Source organism: Palaemon carinicauda, chromosome 40 (genome assembly GCF_036898095.1).
Source record: "Palaemon carinicauda isolate YSFRI2023 chromosome 40, ASM3689809v2, whole genome shotgun sequence".
Taxonomy (NCBI): Eukaryota; Metazoa; Arthropoda; class Malacostraca; order Decapoda; family Palaemonidae; genus Palaemon; species Palaemon carinicauda.
Genome location: NC_090764.1, coordinates 39640547 through 39665405, shown reverse-complemented (window position 1 = coordinate 39665405; position 24859 = coordinate 39640547). Strand labels below are relative to the sequence as shown.

The following is a 24859-nucleotide window of genomic DNA, read 5'->3' as shown; positions in this document are numbered from 1 at the left end:
TTTAGGGTGCAGATATTTATGGTTATCTTAGGATACGTCCCTAATTATACAGTACATGATACCTTCGCATAGTCGTTTCTGGGGGTTGGAACCCTGTGATACCTGATGGTAATTCTTTTGCAATATCAATCGCAGAAATATTATACTGTTAAAGTTGCCAGAAGGAACTTCCATCAGGACGACATGGCTCGAGCCCAAAAAAATTCTTTGATTACAGGTAACGTATTTTGCTGAATCGAACATTTTTAAACACACACAGGGTTTTAACAATCACCTTCATCATATCAAATTGTATCGAGGCTCATTACCTCGACAAAGAGAAGGGGCTTCAACAAAATCCAAGTAAAGCTTGTTCATATTTTACATTTAAACAAACATCTCAAAGAAGGATCAGCTGTAGACTATCTAAATAGTGAAGAATGGCAAAATCTTAGAAGTATTACTTAGATGTGTGAACACAAAATGAACATAAAAAAAAACATTAAAAGTAAGAGAATGGTGTAGTAGTGGTAATGACCACTTAACCCGTTTACCCCCAAAGGACGTACTGGTACGTTTCACAAAAGCCATCCCTTTACCCCCATGGACGTACCGGTACGTCCTTGCAAAAAAAAAAATGCTATAAAAATTATTTTTTTCATATTTTTTATATTTTTTTGAGAAAATTCAGGCATTTTCCAAAGAATGAGACCAACCTGACCTTTCTATGACAAAAATTAAGGCTGTTAGAGCAATTTAAAAAAAAATATACTGCAAAATGTGCTGGGGAAAAAATAACCCCTTGGGGGTTAAGGGTGGGAAATTTCCAAATGGCCTGGGGGTAAAAGGGTTAAGCTCTATATTTTTTCTTTACCCCATAGTACCCCTTGGCACTGCCATGACCGAAGTCATCAAGTTGCAACTTCCATTCAGTAGCTTTTTTTCTATTCAGAGGTATGATTCATAAAAATGATTTAAAATATTTTTGCAATGAACATAAAGATGATTGATTAAAATGGAGGAATATTGGGGAAATTAATAAGAATGTCAACATCTGATTGCCTCCACATATGGAAACAAAATCTAAAATGCACAAGGGGTGAAAACAAAAACACCCGTTGTATTCTTTGTCATTTTAAACTAAAGTGATAAGCTGTTGTAAGGCAATATATATTATTATATTTGCATAAAAAATTTTCCTTTAAATAATTGCAATTCTTAAAGCATTACCCAAGTCATATGTTTGGAATAATGCTAGCTTTTGAAGGGTAATGAAATATGTTTCCTTACAAAATAATTTATTATAAAATACATAAACTTTGAGTTGATTAATGTTAAATAGCATAATACCAGTGACTATATTCAATATTTTCCTTCCACTCGACATTGAAATTTCTTGAAAAGGTTTGCACATGCTGAGTGAAATCATACTGAAGCCTCTTGATAACTGTGGCAGTCACATTGTAGTCATCACCTGCATAAAATAGAAATAAAGCACAGTAGTAGTGTTATCTCACACTATGGATGATGCACTATTCTAAGGCATTCATGTTATGTAAGGAATGTTCTCATATCCTAGTACCAATGTGAAGTAATTATCATGAATAGTCCAAACCAAAAGACTCAAATCGACACACATAACTGGTAGGAATGCTTTGTCAAACTAAAAGATTAATACCTTACAAATAGTCATAAATTTAATACTTTTAAAGATTTTAAAGTTTTTTTATAGGTTGTTTACAAATAGCAGAAGCAAGGAACAGAACACTGTCCTAGAGGCTGACCATATATATAATATAGATAGATAGATGCTGTATGATTAGTGCCCAAGTCCCCTGGAACACAGAGGGCCAGGTAATATCTGCCGGTGATTACAAATAAACCCATAGGCTTCCTCAAACGCCCCATCCCCAGCTCATAAGGATGGTTAGGTTGTAGACACCATTAGATACTATCGAGCTTGAATGAGGCTTGAACTCACGTGGATTCATTTATATAATTACCTTCTCTAAAGGTATACAGTATAACACATACTGTAAAATAAAATGCTTCATTATTTAATATAAATACTTCATATAAAAATCAATTAAAAAATATAAAATGAAAAAACATCTCGCAGAACAACTTTGATAGTTGAAAAATCTAATAGATTGAGGCATTCAATAAATAAATGCCTTGCAATCAAGGAAACCTAGTCTTTGGAATATGGTTGGTAGTCTCCTGTCATTTTTCAAGTGTTACACAGGCATGACTTATTGGTAAATGACGGAGGGATTTCTCTCATCATCATGGTAAATTGCTATACTTTACTTCCAGAGATATCGCCCTCCTAATGTTTTATTTTGTTATTGACTGCAGTACCATGTTCCACTGCTCCTGCCATACATTTCTGATACTGTATAACTTGATTCATGGCAACATTCTTTGCTAAATTGTTACTCTTCGAACCACATATACCTACAAGTGGAGGAGCCTAAAAGCGTATATTGTGCTCCTCTCCACTTGATTGTGTGTAGAAATTAAAAATCTATAAAACCAATGCATTTGTAGAGATGAAAATAGAAAGAGCCTCTCTTTACATCAATAAAAATCATAATTTCCTTCATCCATTATTGCTATTTTCAAAATAGCAATAAAACACGACGACTATACCGTATATTCAAGAAACGATCAGCATTTGATTTGTAGCTATCTAGAAGTTGATATGGCAGGTTCCTCAACATGTTGCTTGAAATATGAGCAGACCAATTCTGCCATATACGTATTATTGTTAATAAAATGATTACTAATAAAAATGTCTTGCATTTTCCAAGGAGCAGTTACAGAAATTTTAAAAAGAACCTTATTTTTGTCTATCAATATTATTCAATATCTGAACCCATAAGGTTGAGGAGAATTAGGATGTGATTTATAATATCAAAAGCAATTTTCATTGCTAGCAGTCAAAACACTAATGAATTTAGAAGCTTCTGCAATCTCAACCAATTTAGTGGGATGGGTGAATGCGGGTGAAGATCCCAAGGCAACTCTCCATCATTAATTGGGAGACTTGAATAGGAAAGGATTTACATGTACCAGTGGTCAGTCTCAAATAGGTATTATGTATGGAATCCAAACTTTTTAATTGGCTTGAAGTAGTTCATGAGTAAATATTTTGCAACAATAACTCAGTTTTGAAAAAAATAGGTTTTATAATCTTCATGCATCCAGATACTTGACTTTGAACTTTAAATTGGGAACCCTTAGTAGGCTTGAGATCAAATAACCCTAACAACCATGCCTCTTTTATACATTGGATTTAGTGGCATTTAATGTCTAGTTAGCCTTTTGTTATATGCAGTTTCTCTCTTTGTGGATTTGGTCATCTGCAATACAGAGAACTGTATAACCTATCGAATAAAAAAATCAACCTACTTGTAGTTTCACTATTAGTACTCTTGCAGGGCGACATTTTTCAAATTGACTGCGCTTCTCTCCATCTGACCTTCGTGCCGCTTCCCTCTCCACACAGCACAAAACCCCATCTCTCAATAACTCGGCCTCACAATCTCATCGTCTCTCCTCGTGTGTGCATCTCCCACTCAAGTCCTCTTTATGCAAGCATCCCGGTGCTTTACTACATGACGTCATGGCTTGCGAGAGATGCTTAAACACCTGAAGGGTCAGCTAAATGGCAGGAGGTGGTCATGACTTGAGAGAGTTAAAGCTCTTTAAGTGTAGGGAAGGGATGACTTACAGAGCCGTAGGAAGACTTTGTAGCGTTACCAAAAATACCATGATGTATAATAATAACACATCATACAGGATTCGTGCTGCCATGGCTGTCAGTACCCCCATGCAGTGCAAAAGTTGTATCAAAGGTGAGGGAAAAGGGTATGATCTAAATGGAAAATGCACTGTTCCTGATTGAGGATCAACATCACAAGGGAATCGCCATTAACTCACTCGTCACCAGGGAAAAAGCAGTCTCTGCTCTCCCATTTTACACAAGATCCACATCCCCACATACAGAATTTCAAGCCAGCAAAGGTCTTTTTGATATATTCTAAAGGCATTTTTCTTTGAAGAATGAGAAACTTACTGGGGAGTTAGCCTCTGCAGACCATGAGGCTGTAAAGGTTTTCCCCGAGAACCTTCAGAAGGTCATCCTGGAGGAGGGGAACAGACTGGAACAAGTTTGGAATATGGATGACTGGTTAAAAATGGTCAGGTTGTCATTTATTAAAATTCTTAGATTCTTATTTAAATAAATTGTTGAAATGTTGTACTGTACATTAAACATTAAAATCAAAGTGTACTTATATAGTTAACTTTCAATTGCATAATTTTGTAATGTGAATAAGTACATGAGAACATTTGCACTGTATCAGTATTTATTTTATTGATTTAACATATTCAAATTGTTTGAGAGCAGTGTACATACTGTACTCTTAATTGTTAATTAGCAAACGTAACCTCCATGTAGATATTTAATGTAAAACTTAAAACGTAAATACTATACGTGTTAATATACGTATTCTTTTATTGCTTGACAGGTTTTTTTTTAAAAGATGATGCCTCAAAAGACATTTATTGCTCAAGAAGAATGCCATGCTTCTAATTTCAAGACAGCAAAGGACAGGTAGGCTAATAGTGTATATTTTTTTGTTTCTCTAATTTCCGCAAATGCGTGTAATTTTTTAGAATTCTTTATGCTGGTTGAAAAAATATTTATTACAATTTATCAAATAGTACTACACGGGGTACAGCAAGTATTACAAACCTATTCTAACCTTTTTCTGTCTTCACCAGGTACACGGTTTTAGGTGGAAACACCACACGACACCTGATTCGGCCTAGCTTCATTTATAGGTCAGCAAGGCCTTGTGCACTTAAACTCGGCAAAATGAACTTGCTACATGTTTACTAGATGCACAATAAGAAGGCATAGACAACAACTGTCTTCTCAAACAGGTATCAATAGTACTGTTTTTTGCTGGAGGTTAAGTGTTACCTTTAGAATGAAGAGATAAAGAGTTCAAGGTCCTCTTACCCCTGATAATACTCCTGGATATCCATTCTCCGTCCAGGTAATGAATTTTAATGTGCGATTGGTGTTCTTCCCTCTGAAAACTACTGACCTCGTCCATCCTATAGCCTATGGCCCAGGGGACTGATTAAAAACATCAAGACCCGCTCTAGCTGAATTGATGGCTCGACTTCAAGCAGCCTTCAATAATGACCATAACCTGAACGTTTCATTATCCAATATAGGAAGGGATTCACAATCACAGACTGCCTGTGTGTTGTCGAGGAATCATTCAATGACATCAAGCCAGACTTTGTGAATGGTTCCTGGAAGAGTCTGTGTGAAGAGCTTCCCAATCCCAATGAAGCTTTCCAACAGATTAAGAAGATCATTACCTTGGTGACGAAAATGAAAGTCAAGGGCTTCAAGGAAGTGACTGAGGATGACGTGTTGGGGTTGCTGGATAGCCATGACTCAGAGCTGACTGAGGAAGAACTGTTCAAATTAGTCTGTTAAGGAAGTGAGGAGAACCATGTACATAATAAGGAGGATGAAGGCATCAAGCTCAAAGTTGGCAGAAATGGTAGAAGATTTGAAGCAAAAGGCCTACAGCATGGACCTTTCAATGGTACAGGCCCTGAAGTTCATGTTTTCCTTGAAGGATTGTTTTTACAAGAGATTCATGGCCGAGACAAAGAAGGTGACGAAGCTGCTATCCATCACGGTGTTCTTCATCCCTCATGTGAAATAGCCACCACCACCCACCTTCAACCACTGAGTATCACCACCACCACCCACCTCCCACAGTCGCCAATTCTCCTGAACGTGAAACTGCTCCTACAACCCTGGTGGAGCTCAGTAATGATGAAGGCATAAATGATCCTCCTCCCCCTGTGCCAGAATGGTAAGTTATTTTTAGTAAATTCTAATATTTAAAAATTACGTATTAAAGTTACATAATACTGTACATCTAGAGAGATTAATTAAATTTTGGTAAAAATTACTATTATTTAAGCTGGCGGTAGATTAATTTGAACTTAATCAAATTTACAGTACAGTAACCTTTCTATAGTATTTTGCAGTTTCATTACTTACAATAGTACTGTACTAATCTGTTTTTATTTTTTTCTTCTTCAAAGCAATAATGACTTGTCACACAGATGTGTCAGCTGTGCATGTATGTCAATTCATCATTCAGCCATTTGTAACTGCACGGCTTATCTTCATCCACCTCACCAACTCTGCCTCTAATTTATACTGTACATAAGTAAAAAAGTAACTGAGTATATGTAAAAGTATAGAAGGTACTGTACATGTAGTGAAAATTATACTTTTGTAATATATTTGTAGAAAGTAGTGTTAACTAACGAATTATTTTTTCACAGGTATATTTGTACAGAGGTATACTTTGCTCTACGTCGGTAATTAGTTCCAGGTGAGGTGACTCAAGTCTTAATACAACAAATTGAATTTACTTGTCACTAGGCTAAACCACAAATAACCATTCCCAGTTCTATATTATATCAATAAATGCATTTTAAACATAAGACTTACCCGGTAGTTTTATATATACTGTATATAGCTTATGTCCCTGACGTCACGGCAGAAAATTCAAAACTCGCGCCAATTGCCAATTGGATAGACAGGTGTACCACCCCTGCGCTCTAACGAGGTACCTAGGAACCATTCCAGGAACCCTCATACATTCTCTGCCATCCCTAGCTGCGACACGTGAATTCTGGTCTCGTTAATATTGATCTTATTAGAAGTACAAAACTTTGGTTGTTGACTCCCGCTTGTTTTTTATCTCGCTTTGGATATTCTTTAATTTGATTTAGATTAGAAAATTTTTGACCTTTGCTTGTCTAATTTCTCTTTAAATTTTCTAAATGGCCACCCCCCCATAACTTTTAGGTTATGTGTGAGTAGTGGGTGTAAGACCCGAATGGCAAAAGATTCACTTGACTCCCATTCTCTCTGTGTTGCTTGCAGAGGCAAAGAGTGTGATTTAGGAGATCGCTGTGATGAGTGTGTACTACTATCAGAGCATGAATGGATTGAGTTTGATAGGTATAGACGTAAACTCAAAAGGGATAGATTGAGGCTCTTCTAAAGACTTCTCATCTTCCCATGTTATTAATCCTGTTCCTTCCCCTGTAGTGGTAGATCCTGATCCCACTATTGCAACTGCTAATGAGCCGTCACTCAAAGATATGTTAGTGGCGATTCAAGCGCTGGGCCTTAAAGTGGAATTGCTTGCTGCGGACAGAACACAGCTGATGTCCGATGTAAGGCAGTTGAAAGGTGAAAGTGCAAAAAGTGTAGTGAAGCTAAGTGCAGTGGAGAGTGCGCCTGCTCGCGTCTGTCATCCTCCTAGTCCTTGACCTCTTCCAAGCTCCCCAACCCCTGGGAGAAGGAATGTCGAAAGGCGAAATTAGACGAGAGGCTTGAATACACGAGCAGATGTCCCCTCGAACGTACCTGTGGGCGCTTCCCAGGACGTTCACCCTCACCAATGGAAAGGTGAGGTTAAGTGTTTCTCGTCGTCTTCGGATGACCCCTTGCCTAAAAGTGGTTGGAAGCTTGCTTCCAGACCTCTTAAGAGGACCTATGATAAGGCCTACCGACGTCCTGCTAGTTCACGTCTTTGATGTAGTCACTGGGATACACCAGAGACGTTTGAAAGTCCTCCGATTAAACGTCCTTATAAGACGTTGGACGCTTCCAAGGATCCTCCTATGCAGTAAGGACCAGGCTTAACCTCATTCCAGGTGCCAGCGCAGCCTTCAGACTGGTTTTCACCTTCCAGGCGCTCTGTTCCTCTGAGTGATGAGGAGAACGTTGTGGTTTCATCACCGATTTCACAACGTTCAGATCCTAATTTTGTTATGCTGCAAAACAGACTCTCGTCATTTATGTAGAACTACCAGCGTAGCGACAAACCTCAAACCAGCACACGTGACAGTTTCGGTCGGGATCGAGACAGCGAGCAGGCTGTTCTACAAGTTTCGAAATGTCCTGTAGGACGTGTGCTTGAACGCCCTCATAGTCGAGGATCTAAGCTTCCTGCTAGCCTCTATGAACGTCCTTTAGGAAGTGAGCGTGAACGTTCACCTAAGTCCGCAGTTGACAGCCCCTATATAGAACACTAACGCCCTTACAAGCGCAAGGAGATCCTTCTGTCAGATCGTGTGCTCGAACGTCCTTCAAAGAAAGACGGACGTCCTGTTAAATGTGTTACTGAACGTCCTTCCAAACGTGCTGCCGAACGTCCTTCGAAACAGGCTGCCGTTCGTCCTTCGAAGCAGGCTATGGAACATCCTTTGAAACAGGCTCCCAAACATCCTACGGAACAGGCTGCTGAGCGTCCTTCGGGACAGGCTGCTGAACGTCATGCGAAACAGGCTGTCGAACGTCCTACATTTCAGGACGCTCTTCACTCCTCAAATTATTTTAGTGAACGTCCTCCAGGTTACGTTTCCGAACAGAAAACAAACGAACAAGTCGCTGAACAGCAAGCGGTTCGCAACGTCGAATGCTTGTCAGGAATTGACGGCAAGCGCGTTTCAGGATATGATCCTGAACGCCCTCCCCTACCATATTTCGGACGTTAGTCTGGATTATGATAATGAGGCTCACTCTTTCCAAGAACACACTGATGCAGTTCAAGTTCAGAAACTCTTTGCCTCCGATCAAGTTGATCGCGAGCGTTCGGCAGAGCTGCAAGCGTCATGCCCGCTTGATGTTTCTCGTAATGATCCTATTTCTATTGCTGTTGGTACTCAGGATATTTTTGAGAAGGAAACTGCTCTCAACACTGCTGCTCCAGAAGGAATGTTGCCAGAGAAGGATATAGAAGGCCAGCTTTCTCCTATGGAGTTTGATGAAGTGTCGGATGACGAGGACTCTTGTTTCTTTTCGTCATTCTGCCGACTTGTGCCAGTAGCTCCCCGTTCGCCACCGTCCTTGTTTACTCTTGGGAAGGCCTCTAAGAAAGCTCGCTTTACCAAGACGGTGTTATCGCGCTCATCTAAGAGAGCTCTTAAATTGATGGGTGACTGGTTATAGTTTAAGAAAGCCTTAGGAAAAGCAGCTTTCTCCTTTCCTCCAGCTAGACTGGCCTCCAGGTCTAGTATCTGGTACGAGACAGGAGAAGTTCTCGGCTTGGGGATACCTGCCTCTGCCCAGGGAGATTTCTCAAGCCTCGTAGACGCTCCTCGTCAGTTGGCCATGAGGAAGACCAAGATCTTCTGGTATACTTCGGAGATGTACCACCTGCTCAAGGGCATATTTAGAGCCTTCAAAGTTTTTTACTTCTTAGACTAGACTCTTGGAGCTTTGGGTAAAAAAGTCGCTACTTTTAAAGAGGGGGATACCTCTGCCCTAGTCCATTTGATGTCTTGTATGGACAAGGCTTTGTGGGATGGATCCAACGAACTAGCAGCGCTTTTTTCTGCTGGCATCCTTAAGAAAATGGATCAATTATGCTCGTTTCTTTCGCTGGGGGTTACTCCCTTCCAGAAGTCCGAGCTGTTGTATGCACTTCTTTCTCCATTGTTGTTCCTACAAGAACTAATCAAGGAGATATCGGCAGCCTTCGCTCAAAAAGCTACTCGGGATCTTTTCTCTAAGACAGCCAGAAAAGCTCTTCCACCCTCATTTACCAGTCACAATCGCAAGCTTAAGGAAGAAACTTTTCCCAAGTTTTCTCAGCCCTTTCGAGGGAGATCTTCCAGCAGGGGTACTATCAGACCTGACGCTAGAAGGAATAAGAGAAGAGGCTTTAGAGCAGGGCAAAGTAGGGTCTGACTGCTTTCGCCTTCAGGCAGTAGGGGGCCAGACTACTCAACTTCTGGCAATCGTCGGAGAAGAGAGGAGCAGATCAGTGGTCTATACAGATCTTGAAGGAGGGTTACAAGATGCCCTTTCAAGGGAGTCCTCCTTTGGTCTTAGTTCCTGTGGATCTCTCTCCCAGATACAGAGAGGAGGCAAAGAGACAAGCTCTATCGACCCAAGTGTCTCTTATGTTAAAAAAGGGGCCATATAGAAGGTACAGGATATTTGTTCATCGGGTTTTTACAACCGACTGTTCCTGGTACCCAAAAATTCTGGGGGATGGCGTCCAGTCCTGGACGTGAGTGCGCTGAACAAGTTCATCCTGACGACGAAGTTCTCTATGGAGACTTAGAAATCAGTGCTAGCAGCAGTAAGGAAGGGCGACTGGATGGTCTCTTTAGACCTCCAGGACGCCTACTTCCACATCCCTATCCATCTGACCTTCAGACCTTACCTAAGGTTTGTCTTCAAGGGAGATGTCTTCCAATTCAGAGCCCTATGCTAAGGCCTTTGTACAGCACTCCAGGTCTTTACGAAGCTCATGCTGAATGTAGCAAAGATCCTCCATTCAAGGGACATAAGAGCCCCTCTGTATCTCGACGACTGGCTTCTCAGAGCGCACTCATACGATCACTGCCTGAAGGATCTTCAGACAACATCGAACCTCTCAAAAGAGCTGGGTCTCCTTGTAAACAAGGAAAAGCCTCTCTTGATTCCATCTCAAGAGATTCTCTATTTGGGAATGACGATTCGGAGTCAGACTTTTCGGGCTTTTCTGTCTCCTTTAAGGATGGAACAAGCCAGATTGAAACTCCAGTCGTTTCTAAGCAAGAATGTGTTCAGCAAGGAAGCGGATGAGCCTAGTAGGAACCCTGTCCTCCTTGAAACAATTTGTTCCCCTAGGGAGACTGAACATTCGTCCTCTCCCGTTCCATCTCAACAGCCATTGGAACAAGGAGAAAGACCTAGAAGCGATGTCATTCCGATTACGAACGCCATCCAAGACTGCCTTCGGTGGTGGGAAGAACCGAACAAGTTCCAGGAAGGTCTCGACCTATCACAAAAGAGCCCCGACCTTATGTTATGCTCCGACGCCTTGGACGCAGGATGGGGAGCAACCCTAAACAAGTTGGAAGCTTTTGGGATTATGGTCAGAGAAACAAAAGTCTTTACATATAAACCATAAGGAATTATTGGCAGTTCTATTAGCTCTCAAAAGTTTCGAGGAATCAGTCACCAACAAAGTGGTTCAGGTCAATGCGGACAACACGACAGCATTGGCGTACATTACCAAGCAGGGGGGAACTCACTCGATATCTCTGTTCGAGACAGCAAAGAATCTCCTTTTGTGGTCAAGAGAGAGGAACGTTATACTTCTAACAAGATTCATTCAAGGGGAGACAAACGTAATGGCAGACAGCCTCGGTATTATTATTATTATTATTACTATCCAAGCTACAACCCTAGTTGGAAAAGCAAGATGCTATAAGCCCAGGGGCTCCAACAGGGAAAAATAGCCCAGTGAGGAAAGGAAATAAGGAAATAAATAAATGAAGAGGACAAATTAACAATAAATCATTCTAAAATAAGAAACAACGTCAAAACAGACATGTCATATAATAAACTATCAAAAACATCAAATACAAATATGTAAAATAAACTATAAAAAGACTATGTCCGCCTGGTCAACAAAAAAGCATTTGCTCCAACTTTGAACTTTTGAAGTTCTACTGATTCAACCACCCGATTAGGAAGATCATTCCACAACTTGGTCACAGCTGGAATAAAACTTCTAGAGTACTGCGTAGTATTGAGCCTCGTGATGGAGAAGGCCTGGCTATTAGAATTAACTGCCTGCCTAGTATTACGAACAGGATAGAATTGTCCAGGGAGATCTGAATTTAAAGGATGGTCAGAGTTATGAAAAATCTTATGCAACATGCATAATGAACTAATTGAACGACGGTGCCAGAGATTAATATCTAGATCAGGAATAAGAAATTTAATAGACCGTAAGTTTCTGTCCAACAAATTAAGATGAGAATCAGCAGCTGAAGACCAGACAGGAGAACAATACTCAAAACAAGGTAGAATGAAAGAATTAAAACACTTCTTCAGAATAGATTGATCACCGAAAATCTTGAAAGACTTTCTCAATAAGCCTATTTTTTGTGAAATTGAAGAAGACACAGACCTTATATGTTTCTCAAAAGTAAATTTACTGTCGAGAATCACACCTAACCTTTTGAAAGAGTCATACATATCTAAAGAAACATTATCAATACTGAGATCCGGATGTTGAGGAGCCACCGTCCTTGACCTACTTACAATCATACTTTGAGTTTTGTTAGGATTCAACTTCATACCCCATAATTTGCACCATGCACTAATTCTAGCTAAATCTCTATTAAGGGATTCACCAACCCTAGATCTACATTCAGGGGATGGAATTGATGCAAAGAGAGTAGCATCATCTGCATATGCAACAAGCTTGTTTTCTAGGCCAAACCACATGTCATGTGTATATAGTATGAAAAGTAATGGGCCAAGAACACTACCCTGTGGAACACCGGATATCACATTCCTATAATCACTATAGTGCCCATCAACAACAACTCTTTGAGATCTATTACTTAAAAAATCAGTAATAATGCTAAGAAACGACCCACCCACTCCCAACTGTTTCAGTTTGAAAACAAGGGCCTCATGATTAACACGGTCAAAGGCAGCAATAAAATCAAGGCCAATCATACGAACTTCCCGACCACAATCAAGGGATTTCTGTACAGCATTGGAGATTGTAAGAAGGGCATCACATGCTCCAAGGCCTTTACGAAAACCAAATTGCAAACTAGGGAGTAGATGATTACCTTCAGCAAACCTATTAAGACGTTTTGCCAGAAGACGTTCAAAAACTTTAGATAATATGGGAGTTATGGAAATGGGGCGGTAATCAGTGGGACTTGAGCTACCACAAACACATTTACATAGAGGAGTAACATTACCAATTCTCCAACTAGTGCTAAAAGCTCCTCTTCTTGCTAACTTGCGCAAAATAACAGATAACTTTGGAGCTAAGAAATCTGCTGTCTTTATAAAAAACAAAGGAAAAATACCATATGGGTCTACACCTCCATAAGCGTCAAGGTCCATCAACAGAGCTTTAATCTCACGAGATCGAAAAGCTAAACTAGTTAGTTTAGCCTCAGGAAAACAGGAATGAGGAAGTTCAAGTTTTTCATTACTCTGTTTACTGTCAAAAACATCAGCCAAAAGGGTTGCCTTTTCCTTTGGACAGTGAGTGACTGAGCCATCTGGTTTAAGTAAAGGAGGAACTGTTGCATCTACACCAAAGAGTGCAGATTTAAGGGTAGACCACCATTTATGTTCCTGAGTTGTACCAGAAAGTGTTTCTTTTATGGTTAAATTGTACTCCTTTTCGGTTGAGGCATAAACTCTCTGAGCAAAAGCTCGAAGCTGAGTATAGTTGTTCCAGGTCAAATCTGATCTGTTACCCTTCCAAAATTGATAGGCCTCCTGCTTCTCCAAAAAAGCACGTCTACAATCATCATTGAACCACGGTTTGTCCTTCACTCGGTACCTTAGCACACGAGAAGGGATACGCCTATCAATTATGTTGACTAGATTCTCATTCAAAGGGATAACAGGATCTACACTATTATATAATTGTGACCAATTCAAGCACAAAAGATCATGTAAAATCCCATTCCAGTCTGCTTGGGATTTCATATAAATTTTACAAGAATATGATATATCAGGGACAGGCTGCTCAGTCTTCACTAATAATGAAATCAAGGCATGATCAGATGTCCCGACTGGAGAACCAACCTTACCAGTTATAACGCCAGAAGAGGTCAGATCCTACCGACAGAGTGGACACTCAACCTTCAAGTTTGCAAGAGCCTATGGCGTCTTTGGAGTCGTCCATGCATAGATCTCTTTGCAACCTCAAAGATAAAGAAGTTAGAGGCGTATTGCTCCCTGGTGCCGGATCCAGAAGCAGTCCACATAGACGAGTTTCTTATGGATTGGTCCAACCTAGATCTGTACGCCTTCCCACCATACAAGATCCTGTACAAAGTAGTACAGAAATTTGTAACATCCAAAGGCACCAGGATGACCATAGTGGCTCCCTATTGGCCGTCAAGAGAGTGGTTCATAGAGGTACTGGAATGGGCGGTAGACACTCCAAGAATACGTCCATTAAGAGTAGATCTACTTAGACAACCCCACTTGGAAAGATTCCATCAAAATCTCCACGCTCTTCAGCTGACTGCCTTCAGACTATCGAAAGACTCACTTGATCTCTAGAGGCTTTTCGAAGGAGGCAGCTCAGGCCATTGCAAGAGCAAGAAGAACTTAGACTATCAAAGTCTATCAGTCCAAGTGGGAGGTTTTTAGAGAGTGGTGTAGAGTCGAGACTACAAAACAACGAAACCAAGATTCTCTAGCCTGGAATTTGGATGTTGTTTTGAAGTATCTTATGAGCGACAGGTTTGAGCCACTAGGTTCAATTTCTATGAAAGACCTTACTATGAAGACTTTATTTTTGATTAGTCTTGCAACAGCCAAAAGAGTGATTGAAAAACATGCATTTAGCAAGAACATTGGATTTTATGATGGTAAAGCTGTCTGTGCCTTACAATTAGGCTTTCTTGCCAAAAACGAACGCCCTTCTCAACCTTGGCCCAAAGCGTTCGAGATTCCAAATCTTACGGATTTGGTTGGAGAAGAGTTGGAAAGAGTCTTATGCCCAGTAAGAGCTCTGAGATGCTACTTGGATAGGACGAAAGATATACGAGGCAATTCTGAAGCTTTATGGTGCTCGGTCAAAAAGCCATCATTACAGATGTCTAAAAATGCCTTGTCATTTTTTATCAGGCTTTTAATTAAGGAAGCACATATTCATTGTAATGAATCCGACCTTGGTCTTTTAAAGGTCAAGACTCATGAAGTCAGAGCAGTAGCAACGTCGGCAGCATTCAGACAGAACAGATCACTACAAAGCATAATGGACACAACCTTCTGGAGGAGCAAATCTGTGTTTGCATCACATTATTTGAAAGGTGTTCAGACTCGTTACGAGGACTGTTACACTCTGGGTCCATTCGTAGCAGCAAGTGCAATAGTGGGCGAAGGATCCACCACTATGTTCCCATAAGCCCAATAACCTTTCCTTCTCTTGGTACTTTTAATTGTGTTTTATGGTTGTTTGTGGAGATTGTGTCAGTCTTCCACAATCATTGTTTTTGTCAGGTGGTCGAATTTGTTCCTTGAGAGCACCCGGAACGGGTTATTGGAGGAGGTTCTGTCATAATGAGGTATATACACCGGTTTGACAGTCCCTACGAGATCTTCAGCCCCCTGGGAGGACCGCTGGATCTCGTAAGGCTAGCAGACATAATGAGGCAGAGTATCATTGAAGTCAGCTTCCTTATCAGGTACGAACCCTTAAGTTTGTTTTAATTAACTTTTAACTAGAATTCCAGATATACTAGCTGTCTCTAACCTTCCACCAAAGGTGTTAATCAGCTATATATATATATAACTACCGGGTAAGTCTGATGTTTAAAAATGGTATTTTCATTATAAAATGAATTTTTGAACATACTTACCTGGTAGTTAAATTTAAGTCCCTCCCTCCTCCCCTCTAGGAGACTAGAGGCATGGAATATATGAGGGTTCCTGGAATGGTTCCTAGGTACCTCACAAGGGTGCAGGGGTGGCACACCTGGCTATCCAATTGGCGATTGGCGCGAGTTTTGAATTTTCTGCCGTGACGTCAGAGACGTAAGCTATATATATAACTACCGAGTAAGTATGTTCAAAAATTTATTTTATAATGAAAATACCATTTTTGAATAATATATAACTAATAAGATTCTATTTTATGCTTACAAATAAATTCTAGTTTTTAATGCAGTACAACAAAGTAATTAAATTTATATATAAATGTACATACATATTGTAAATGTAGATATTTTCAATTTAGCATGTTTACATTCCATTGCAAACTCTTCATTAGTGAATGTGGTTTTGTCTTGTTTACATTTCATTGCAAACTCATTTGAGAATGTGATTTCTCTTGGAGGGGTGAACGGGAATCTGGAAGTAGGCATCCTTGAAATCCAGGGACATCATGAAATCCCCTTTTCTCAAGGCGGCCAACACCGACTTCGGCGTGTACATCTTGAAGAGGTTTTACTGATGAACTTGTTCAATGCTGAGATGTTGATTAACGGTTTCCAACCTCCCGTCGCCTTCTCCACAAAGAAGAGCCTGCTATAGAAGCCCGGTGACGGCTCATGCACGGGTTGCAGGGCTCTTTTCTCCAGCATAGTCTTTACCTCTCCCTGCGGGGCTGTCCTCTTCTCCGAGTCGTTAGGAGCTAACCGCAACGGAGCATCTCTGACAGGAAGGGAATCCTGTATCCCTCCCTGAGAACAGTTACCGTCCATGGGTCCGCCCCGTTGTCCCGCCATGATTACTAAAAATGTTTGAGGCATCCTCCCACCAGGGGCGTGGGAAGGTGTAGGGGGCCTCTCTCTGTATCTCCTTCTATGGAGGCGGTTTGACCGGCCTCTCCTTGACCCTGAGAACTTGGGTTTATAGGCAGTTTGAGGTTGAGCACCACTCCTCCTGGAGGGGCGAGGAGACTGGTGCCACGAAGAGGTGAAAGCTTCCTGCCTAGCTGGGGGGGTAGACGGGTAGGCCCCGTCCGCCGAAGGTCTCCTCACAAGGGGCCGCCTTGGCAACTGCTGCCTGGGCTTGGCTGACCCCTTCAGTTTGCCGACTCTCTCCATCGTCTCCGCTACGGTCTGGAGAGGGAACACCATTTCAGCCCAGACGGGAGAGTTCCTCAGGAACTTTGCTTCTCGCTGGGGGATCCTGCGGGATAGTCTTTTCAGGATAGTGTCCCTTCTCCTCAGAACCCAGTTGGCCGTCTGGATAAGGGACTGGAAGGTCAGGAATTTCATGGCCTTACCCCCCGAGCAGATCAATTCCTTCAGAAGAGCCTGGTTGTCCAGCACTGAGAGGTCGTGCAAAATTTGGAAGTCTGCCAGCATAAAGGCCCACCAATACAGCCAAGAGGTCACATTTATGTCGTCCTGAGCGGTGACCTCCATCATGACGGTCTCCGTTTGTGAGAAGACCACTGGAGCGTTCAGGCTACGCTCGTCAGAGTTGCCCTGGATCAGGGTAGCGACCGCTTCCTCCAACATGCGGGGCCCTGAATGATGACCGTCAGGTACACAGAACTTTCTCTGGGTCTTGAGACCCGGTAGGAGTTTGAATGAGCCCTGTGCCCTCAAAGAATTCTTCGGTCTTGCCACGTAAAGGTCTACGTGCTCCATCCCCACGGCAACATCGGGGGCTAATGGCAGGGTCAGGGACGGCTTCTTCTGGACAGGGTCCTCTAGCATCCTGTACAGACCTGAGAGCCAAGCTCGTTCAACTGTTGGTTGAGGCTCGTCCAACCTATGGTGCCGTCGGATGTGAGCAAGCACCTTATGGTAGGACAAGACCTCTTCCACAGAGCACTCACCTGAGTCTACTAGGTTTACTAACCGTACCTAGGCGTCGGAGGGCTCCTCAAACGAGGAGGGATCCGTGGGCACGGAGACCTCCCTACCCTCCTGGTAGGATGATGGAGCGGGTGCCTCCGTCACGGGTAGAGCCATCGGAGCAGAGGTAGCCGTCATGGGTCTACCCCCTCCTGGGCTCACCCGGATGGGGCTGGTTGATGGTTGTGGCAACGGTGAATCCCGAAACTTGGCCGGGACCGCTGCGACAAAAGATCCTGGGATTGCGTTGCTGTGCTTAACCCGCGGGAGTTTCCTACACACGGGTGGAGCCGCCGACTTACTAGGCCGGGGTAACAACAAGTGTACCAACGGCTGCACCCGACAAGCGGGCGGAGCTGGAGAGACACTGTGCAGGGCAACGGGAGCGGCAACCAACCTGCTGGATTCTCGACGACGACATACAACGGTAACATACCGCTACTTCAGTGGCAACCTCCTACGGTAGTCTCTCCTCGAGGACCTCGCCCTCTTCCTGGGCGGGCTGTTGCGTGGGCTTGATCTCCTCCTCCTGGACCGCTTCCTCTTCCTCCTAGAGTCTCAAACACTGTAGCTGTCCAACGAATAGGAGTCGTAGGAAAAATTGTCAGCAGAATACGAGGAAGCTGAAACCTCCGTTTTTATCACGAGCCTCCTGGGTGTTCTGGGTCTGGTACTCGGGGTCACGGGCTCCATGAAATCCGGCAGAAGCGTGGCCAAGGGCGCCGGGGGTGAACAGATGATGGGACGAATGGTGGGCCAACCCTCGATATCCTCCTCCTGCCTCATGGGGGACCTGAAGGGCATCCTAGGAGCCATCCAAACGATGGAGTCGGGGTTCGAGGAGCATGTGGACCACCTTTCTTTGTTCTGGCTACCCTCAGAACCTGAAAAGCACTGTTTGGGTGTGCGGGTGGGCGCTGATTCGGCACCCCCCCCACACCGGGTCTACACTTACGACGGGTCCAGCGGGGACCAGGCCTTCGTCTATAACACACCCTCCCGCCACACTAGCAGACCCCTCACGTGTCTGCACAGGCCCCTTGGACACAGAATCCCCCACATCAGACTCATGGGGAACGGCAATGGGCCGCTTCCCCGAACGGTCTTACCTCATCCCCTACTCTGGATAGTGGATGGCGAAGGGGAACCCCTCTCAGACTGGGCCGAGGGCAACGTCAGCAGCGAAGAAAGACCTGACTTCTTCGGCGACCTCTTAGAAGCCTCCTTCTTCGCGTATAGGGTCCATTGGAGCTCCAGCCAAGACTCTCACTCGGGCACTTGGAGGCCAGGGAACATCTCTTCCCCGGACATGAGGAGCATAAGGTGTGCGGGTCGACCAAAGGCGACGAGAGCCATGCCCCACAAGACTTACCAGCTTGGGGCCCGGGACAGCGACGCTGAGGATCCATGGTAAAACGAACACAAACGACACAAGCACACAAGGGAAAGGTGAGGAACACAACGGGAACACGTGGTACACAAGAGAAAGGATCACAAGGGAACACGTGGGACAAGGTAAGGAGAACACAAAGGAACACGTGGGACAAGGTAAGGAGAACACAAAGGAACACGTGGGAACACAAGGTGAATGGCCAGGGTAAGAGAAAGCGGCGAGATGTAGTCAACGCCGCGACCAGACGCTTACTGGCTAACAAGCGCGACCCCACGCGTGACCCGGGTCGCACCAGGCCGAGTATCCTTCCACCCCGGAGCGCCCCTGCGAGGTAGTGGAGAGAGGGGGAACTACGCAAAATTCTTGGTCAGTGATTAAGGAGATTCCCAGACTCTCCTAAGAAAGTAGTTCGAGGTAAGTACTCCGTGTTAGAACAAACAGCTTGTTTTATAAACTAAAAACTTAAATATCTCTAATAATTGTTTCTTTTAATAAATAAACAAAAACTGCATTCTGTGCGAGCGAGTGAGTTTTGACATTTTCCAAGGCAGTTATCATATTGAACTTCAATATTGTGCACAGCATGCTTAAATCCTTGTACTAGAATAAAAAAATCTATCATATTTACTGCAACTTTTGTGCTACTGTATATCTTCACAATACACCCCATTAATAACCTAAACTTCAGCTATCAAATGCCTAAAATTAAGGAACTCAATATAGGGATAAAAATAACTATACACATACTGTAAACATAAACTTACTTAGGTATGCATCAGAAGGTACAGTGAGGCAGAGGTACCGCAGTGTTGAGCTACTTGCTAAATGAGGCAACTCCTCTTTTATAATCCTTGAATAAAAATCATTATCCGTGAGTCTTAAAATTTGCAGTTCTGGTAAAGTTTTCATGATATCTATAAAGACCCTTAAATTCTCTTGACTGATCTGGTTTAACTTGCAATTTTGTAATTCCAATACCAATATCTGTAAAAAAAAAAATTAATTAAAAACCATAATTTACAATAATCTTTCCATAAGAATCCTTTTTATATAAATTATTCCATAATAAGTATAATGATCAACTATAAATATTAGAAAATAAAAGTTCTCTATTCAATACAGTATTAAGAAATATGAGAGAGAGAGTTTTTTGTTTGTGTGTGTTTTACATTGAATAAATATGATATTTTGATTATAAAATAAATTTTTGAATATACTTACCCGGTGAATATATAATAGCTGACGTCTCGGACGGCTCGACAGAAACACAAAAACTCGCGAGCGATCGCCATGAAGGTTGCGGGTGTACCCACCAGCGCCAACTATCGGCCAGATACCGCATATACATGTAAACAGCCTCAGTTCTTCTCATTCCGCTGGGTCTCTATCAGGGAGGAAGGGAGGGCCTATAATTTATATATTCACCGGGTAAGTATATTCAAAAATTTATTTTATAATCAAAATATCATTTTTAAATATTAAACTTAGCCGGTGAATATATAATAGCTCATTCACACCCATGGTGGTGGGTAGAGACCAGTATTAATACAGTTTACGGCGTATATGCTTAAGAGTTTTTGACAGTTATATCATAACAAAACCCAAATAAATATAGGTACCTGGTAAGGAAGCTGACTCTGACGATTACTCTGCCTTGTTAGTCCGCTTTCCTCACGAAGTCCAGCCATCCTCTCAGGATGCTGAAAGACTTCCAGGAGCTGAAGTATCCAGGGCGACAACCCATACAACAGGACCTCATCAAAACCCTTAATCTGGGCGCTCTCAAGAAATGACATTTGACCACCCGCCAAATCAAAAAGGATGCGAAAGGCTTCTTAGCCTTCCGTACAACCCAAAACAAGATTAAAAACATTTCAAGAGACAGATTAAAAGGATATTGGAATTAAGGGAATGTAGTGGTAGAACCCTCACCCACTACTGCACTCGCTGCAACGAATGGACCCAGTGTGTAGCAGTCCTCATAAAGAGTGGACATCTTTTAAGTAAAATGACGCGAATACCGACTTGCTTCTCCAAAAGGTCGCGTCCATAATACTTCGCAGAGATCTGTTTTGCTTAAAGGCCACGGAAGTTGCTATAGCTCTTACTTCGTGCGTCTTAACTTTAAGCAAGCAACGGTCTTTTTCACTCAAGTGAGAATGAGCCTCTCGGATTAAAAATCTAATAAAATATGACAAAGCATTCTTTGACATAGGCAATGATGGCTTCTTAACTGAGCACCACAAGGCCTCAGATCCACCTCGTAAGGATTTGGTACGAGCTAAATAAAACTTCAGAGCTCTAACTGGACACAGTACTCTTTCAAGCTCGTTGCCTACGATCTCTGACAGGCAAGGTATATCAAATGACTTAGGCCAAGGACGAGAAGGCAGTTCATTTTTGGCCAAGAAACCAAGCTGAAGTGAACATGTGGCTTTATCTGTGGAAAAGCCGATGTTCCTACTGAAGGCATGGATCTCGCTGACCCTTTTAGCCGAAGCCAAGCACACTAAGAAAAGCGTCTTGAGGGTGAGATCCTTCAGGGAGGCTGAATGTAATGGCTCAAACCTGTCTGACATTAGGAACCTTAGGACCACGTCTAAGTTCCATCCAGGAGTTGCCATAAGACGTTCCTTAGAGGTCTTGAAAGACTTAAGGAGATCTTGGAGATGTTTATTATTGGAAAGATCTAAGCCTCTATGTCTGAATACAGACGCCAACATGCTCCTGTAGCCCTTAATAGTGGGCGCTGAGAGGGAGCGAACATTTCTCAGATGTAGGAGAAAATCTGCGATTTGGGCTACAGAGGTACTGGAAGAGGAAATAGATGCTGACTTGCACCAGTCTCTAAAGACTTCCCACTTCGACTGGTATACTTTGATGGTAGAAGCTCTCTTAGCTCTCGCAATTGCTCTGGCTGCCTCCTTCGAAAAGCCTCGAGCTCTTGAGTCTTTCGATAGTCTGAAGGCAGTCAGACGAAGCGCGGGGCTGCCGTAAGAGATCTATCCTTAGAGGAAGACTCCTTGGAATGTCTACCAGCCATTGAAGTACCTCTGTGAACCACTCTCTCGCGGGCAGAGGGGAGCAACCAACGTCAACCTTGTCCCTTCGTGAGAGGCGAACTTCTGCAGTACCTTGTTGACGATCTTGAACGGTGGGAATGCGTACACGTCCAGGTGAGACCAGTCCAGTAGAAACGCGTCTATGTGGGTCGCCTCTGGATCTGGGACTGGCGAGCAATAGGTCGGGAGCCTTTTGGTCAACGAGGTGGCAAAGAGGTCTATGGAGGGTTGACCCCAAGTCGCCCAAAGACTCTTGCACACGTCCTTGTGGAGGGTCCATTCCGTGGGGATCACCTGACCTCTCCGACTGAGACAGTCTGCCAAGACGTTCAAGTCCCCCTGGATGAATCTTGTCAACAGGGAGATGCCTCAATTTTTTGACCAGATGAGGAGGTCCCTTGCGATGACGAACAGTGTGTGGGAGTGAGTGCCTCCTTCCTTGGAGATGTACGCCAAAGCTGTGGTGTTGTCTGAATTGACCTCTACCACTTTGTTTCGAAGAATGCTCTCGAAACTCATCAAGGCCAAGTGGACTGCTAATAGCTCCTTGCCGTTGATGTGCATGCTCTTCTGAACCGACGTCCAAAGACCCGAACATTCCCGACTGTCCAGAGTCGCACCCCAACCCAAATCCGACGCGTCTCTCAGACTTATGTTGCTGTCCCACCAGTTCAGGCATGCTTTTACTGGCTCGGAGACCGGGATTGATACAGCTTCTAAAGTCTTGCTCTTGTTCCAGTGAGTGTCTAGATGGAACTGGAGAGGGCGAAGGTGAAGTCTCCCTAGCGAGACAAACTGCTCCAGGGATGACAGAGTCCCTACGAGGCTCATCCAACTTCTTACTGAACAACGGTCTATTTTCAGCATGAGTCGGACTTTGAGCAGGGCTTGCTCTATTCGGGTGGCAGACGGAAAAGCCCGAAAAACTAGACTGCGAATCTCCATCCCCAAATAGAGAATCGTCTGGGATGGAATCAGTTGAGACTTTTCTAAGTTTACCAACAGTCCCAACTCCTTTGCCAGACCCAACGTCCAGTGAAGGTCCTGCAGACAGCGATGACTGGACGATGCTCTGAGAAGTCAGTCGTCCAAGTACAGGGAGGCTCGAATTCCCGATAAATGAAGGAATTTTGCCACATTCCTCATGAGCCTCGTAAACACGAGAGGAGCAGGGCTGAGACCAAAGCACAGTGCTCGAAACTGGTACACCACATTCCTGTAAACAAACCTCAGATACGGTTGAGAATCCGGATGTATAGGAATGTGGAAGTACGCATCCTGCAGGTTGAGAGAGACCATCCAGTCTCCCTCTCTGACCGCTGCTAGGACGGACTTCGTGGTCTCCATCGTGAATTTTGTTTTCGTAACAAAAACGTTGAGCGCACTGACGTCCAGAACTGGTCTCCAACCTCCCGTATGCTTTGGGACTAGGAAGAGACGGTTGTAAAATCCCGGTGATTGAAGGTCCGAGACTTTCACCACCGCTCCCTTCTCTAGCAACAGAGACACCTGGTGATGTAGAGCTTGTCTCTTTGACTCCTCTCGATACCTGGGAGAGAGGTCTAGAGGAACTGTTACTAGAGGAGGTCTGCATAAAAAAAAGGTATTTTGTACCCCTCCTTGAGCAACAACACAGACTCTTGGTCTGCACCCCTCTTCTCCCAGGCCTGCCAGAAGTTGTTCAGTCTGGCCCCTACCGCTGTCTGAGGACGTGGGCAGTCAGACTCTGCCACGGGAGGATTTGGATCCTCTCCTCTTGCCTCTCTTTCCGTCGGCACGAGCGCCTCCCCTGCTGGGAGCTCTGCCACGAAAGGGCGGGATAAACCTAGACGCAGGAGTCTCGATTCTGGGTCTCACAACAAAGGATGAAGAAGGAGCTCCCTTGCGAGCAGAAGAAGCCATCAGGTCATGTGTATCCTTCTGTACAAGCGAAGCAGCAATGTCCTTGATCAGCTGTTGAGGAAACAAGGCAGCCGATAAGGGAGCAAAGAGAAGTTCCGATCTTTGACAGGGAGTAACTCCTGCTGAAAGGAAAGAGCAAAGGGTTTCTCTCTTCTTCAGGACTCCAGACGTAAAGGTGGAGGCGAGTTCATTGGAGCCATCGCGGATGGCTTTGTCCATACAAGACATAATGAGCAAGGAAACATCCTGGTCGGCAGACGAGATCTTCCTGCTTAATGCTCCTAGAGACCAATCTAAAAAGTTAAAAACTTCGAAGGCCCTGTAAACCCCTTTAAGGAGATGGTCAAGGTCCGAGGAGGACCAGCAAATTTTAGAGCGTCTCATGGCCAGGCGACGGGGAGAGTCTACGAGACTTGAGAAGTCACCATGGGCAGAGGCAGGGACTCCCAAGCCGAGAACTTCTCCCGTGTCATACCAGACGCTCGCTCTAGAAGCTAGTTTAAAAGGAGAGAAGGCAAAGGCCGTCTTCCCCAAACTCCTCCTGGTAACCAACCAGTCGCCTAGTAGACGTAAAGCCCTCTTAGAAGAGCGAGAAAGCACTAGCTTAGTAAAGGAAGGCTTGGCAGTAGCTAAGCCTAGCGCAAACTCAGACGGAGGCGAACGAGGAGCAGCAGTAACAAAATGATCTGGGAAAAAATCCTTAAAAACCATCATGATTTTCTTAAAATCCAAGGAAGGCAGAGGATCAGCAACATCCTCACCTGAAGGAACCTCGTCCGACAATTGATGAGTCTCAAGCAAGGGAGAGACCTGCCGTGGTGGCAATGCTTGACAAGCAAAGTCCACACGCAAAGGAGCATCAGTGGCAGTCAAGGACGCTACGTCATGTAACTGCTTAAAGGACTGACCAGCAACAGCAACAGGAGCGGGAGGACGCTCGACGTCAAGTCGAGACTGCCTTGACTGCCTAGTTGAGCAGTCAAAACAACCCTTGACTGCGGTGCTTGACGCTCAACGTCAAAACAAGGCAACTGAGCTGGTTGGCGAACGTCCTGAACATCAACACGAGCATGCGGTAGCGGCTGAACGTCAA

The 24859-nt window shown here is 43.7% G+C and overlaps 1 protein-coding gene across 2 annotated transcripts in view; it reads right to left on the bottom strand.

The window, feature by feature from the left end:
• Positions 1–1266: 1266 nt before the first annotated feature.
• The window catches only part of LOC137631713 (uncharacterized), a 158016-nt gene continuing 134423 nt past the window's right edge, over positions 1267–24859 (bottom strand). For both annotated transcript variants that reach the window (XM_068363590.1, XM_068363589.1), the window contains exons 9-10: positions 19567–19786; positions 1267–1453 (exon numbers count right to left, since the gene is read on the bottom strand). In XM_068363590.1, coding sequence (XP_068219691.1) covers positions 1314–1453; positions 19567–19786 — 360 coding nt within the window. In that variant the 3' untranslated portion in view covers positions 1267–1313. The remainder of the gene's footprint in view (positions 1454–19566; positions 19787–24859) is intronic.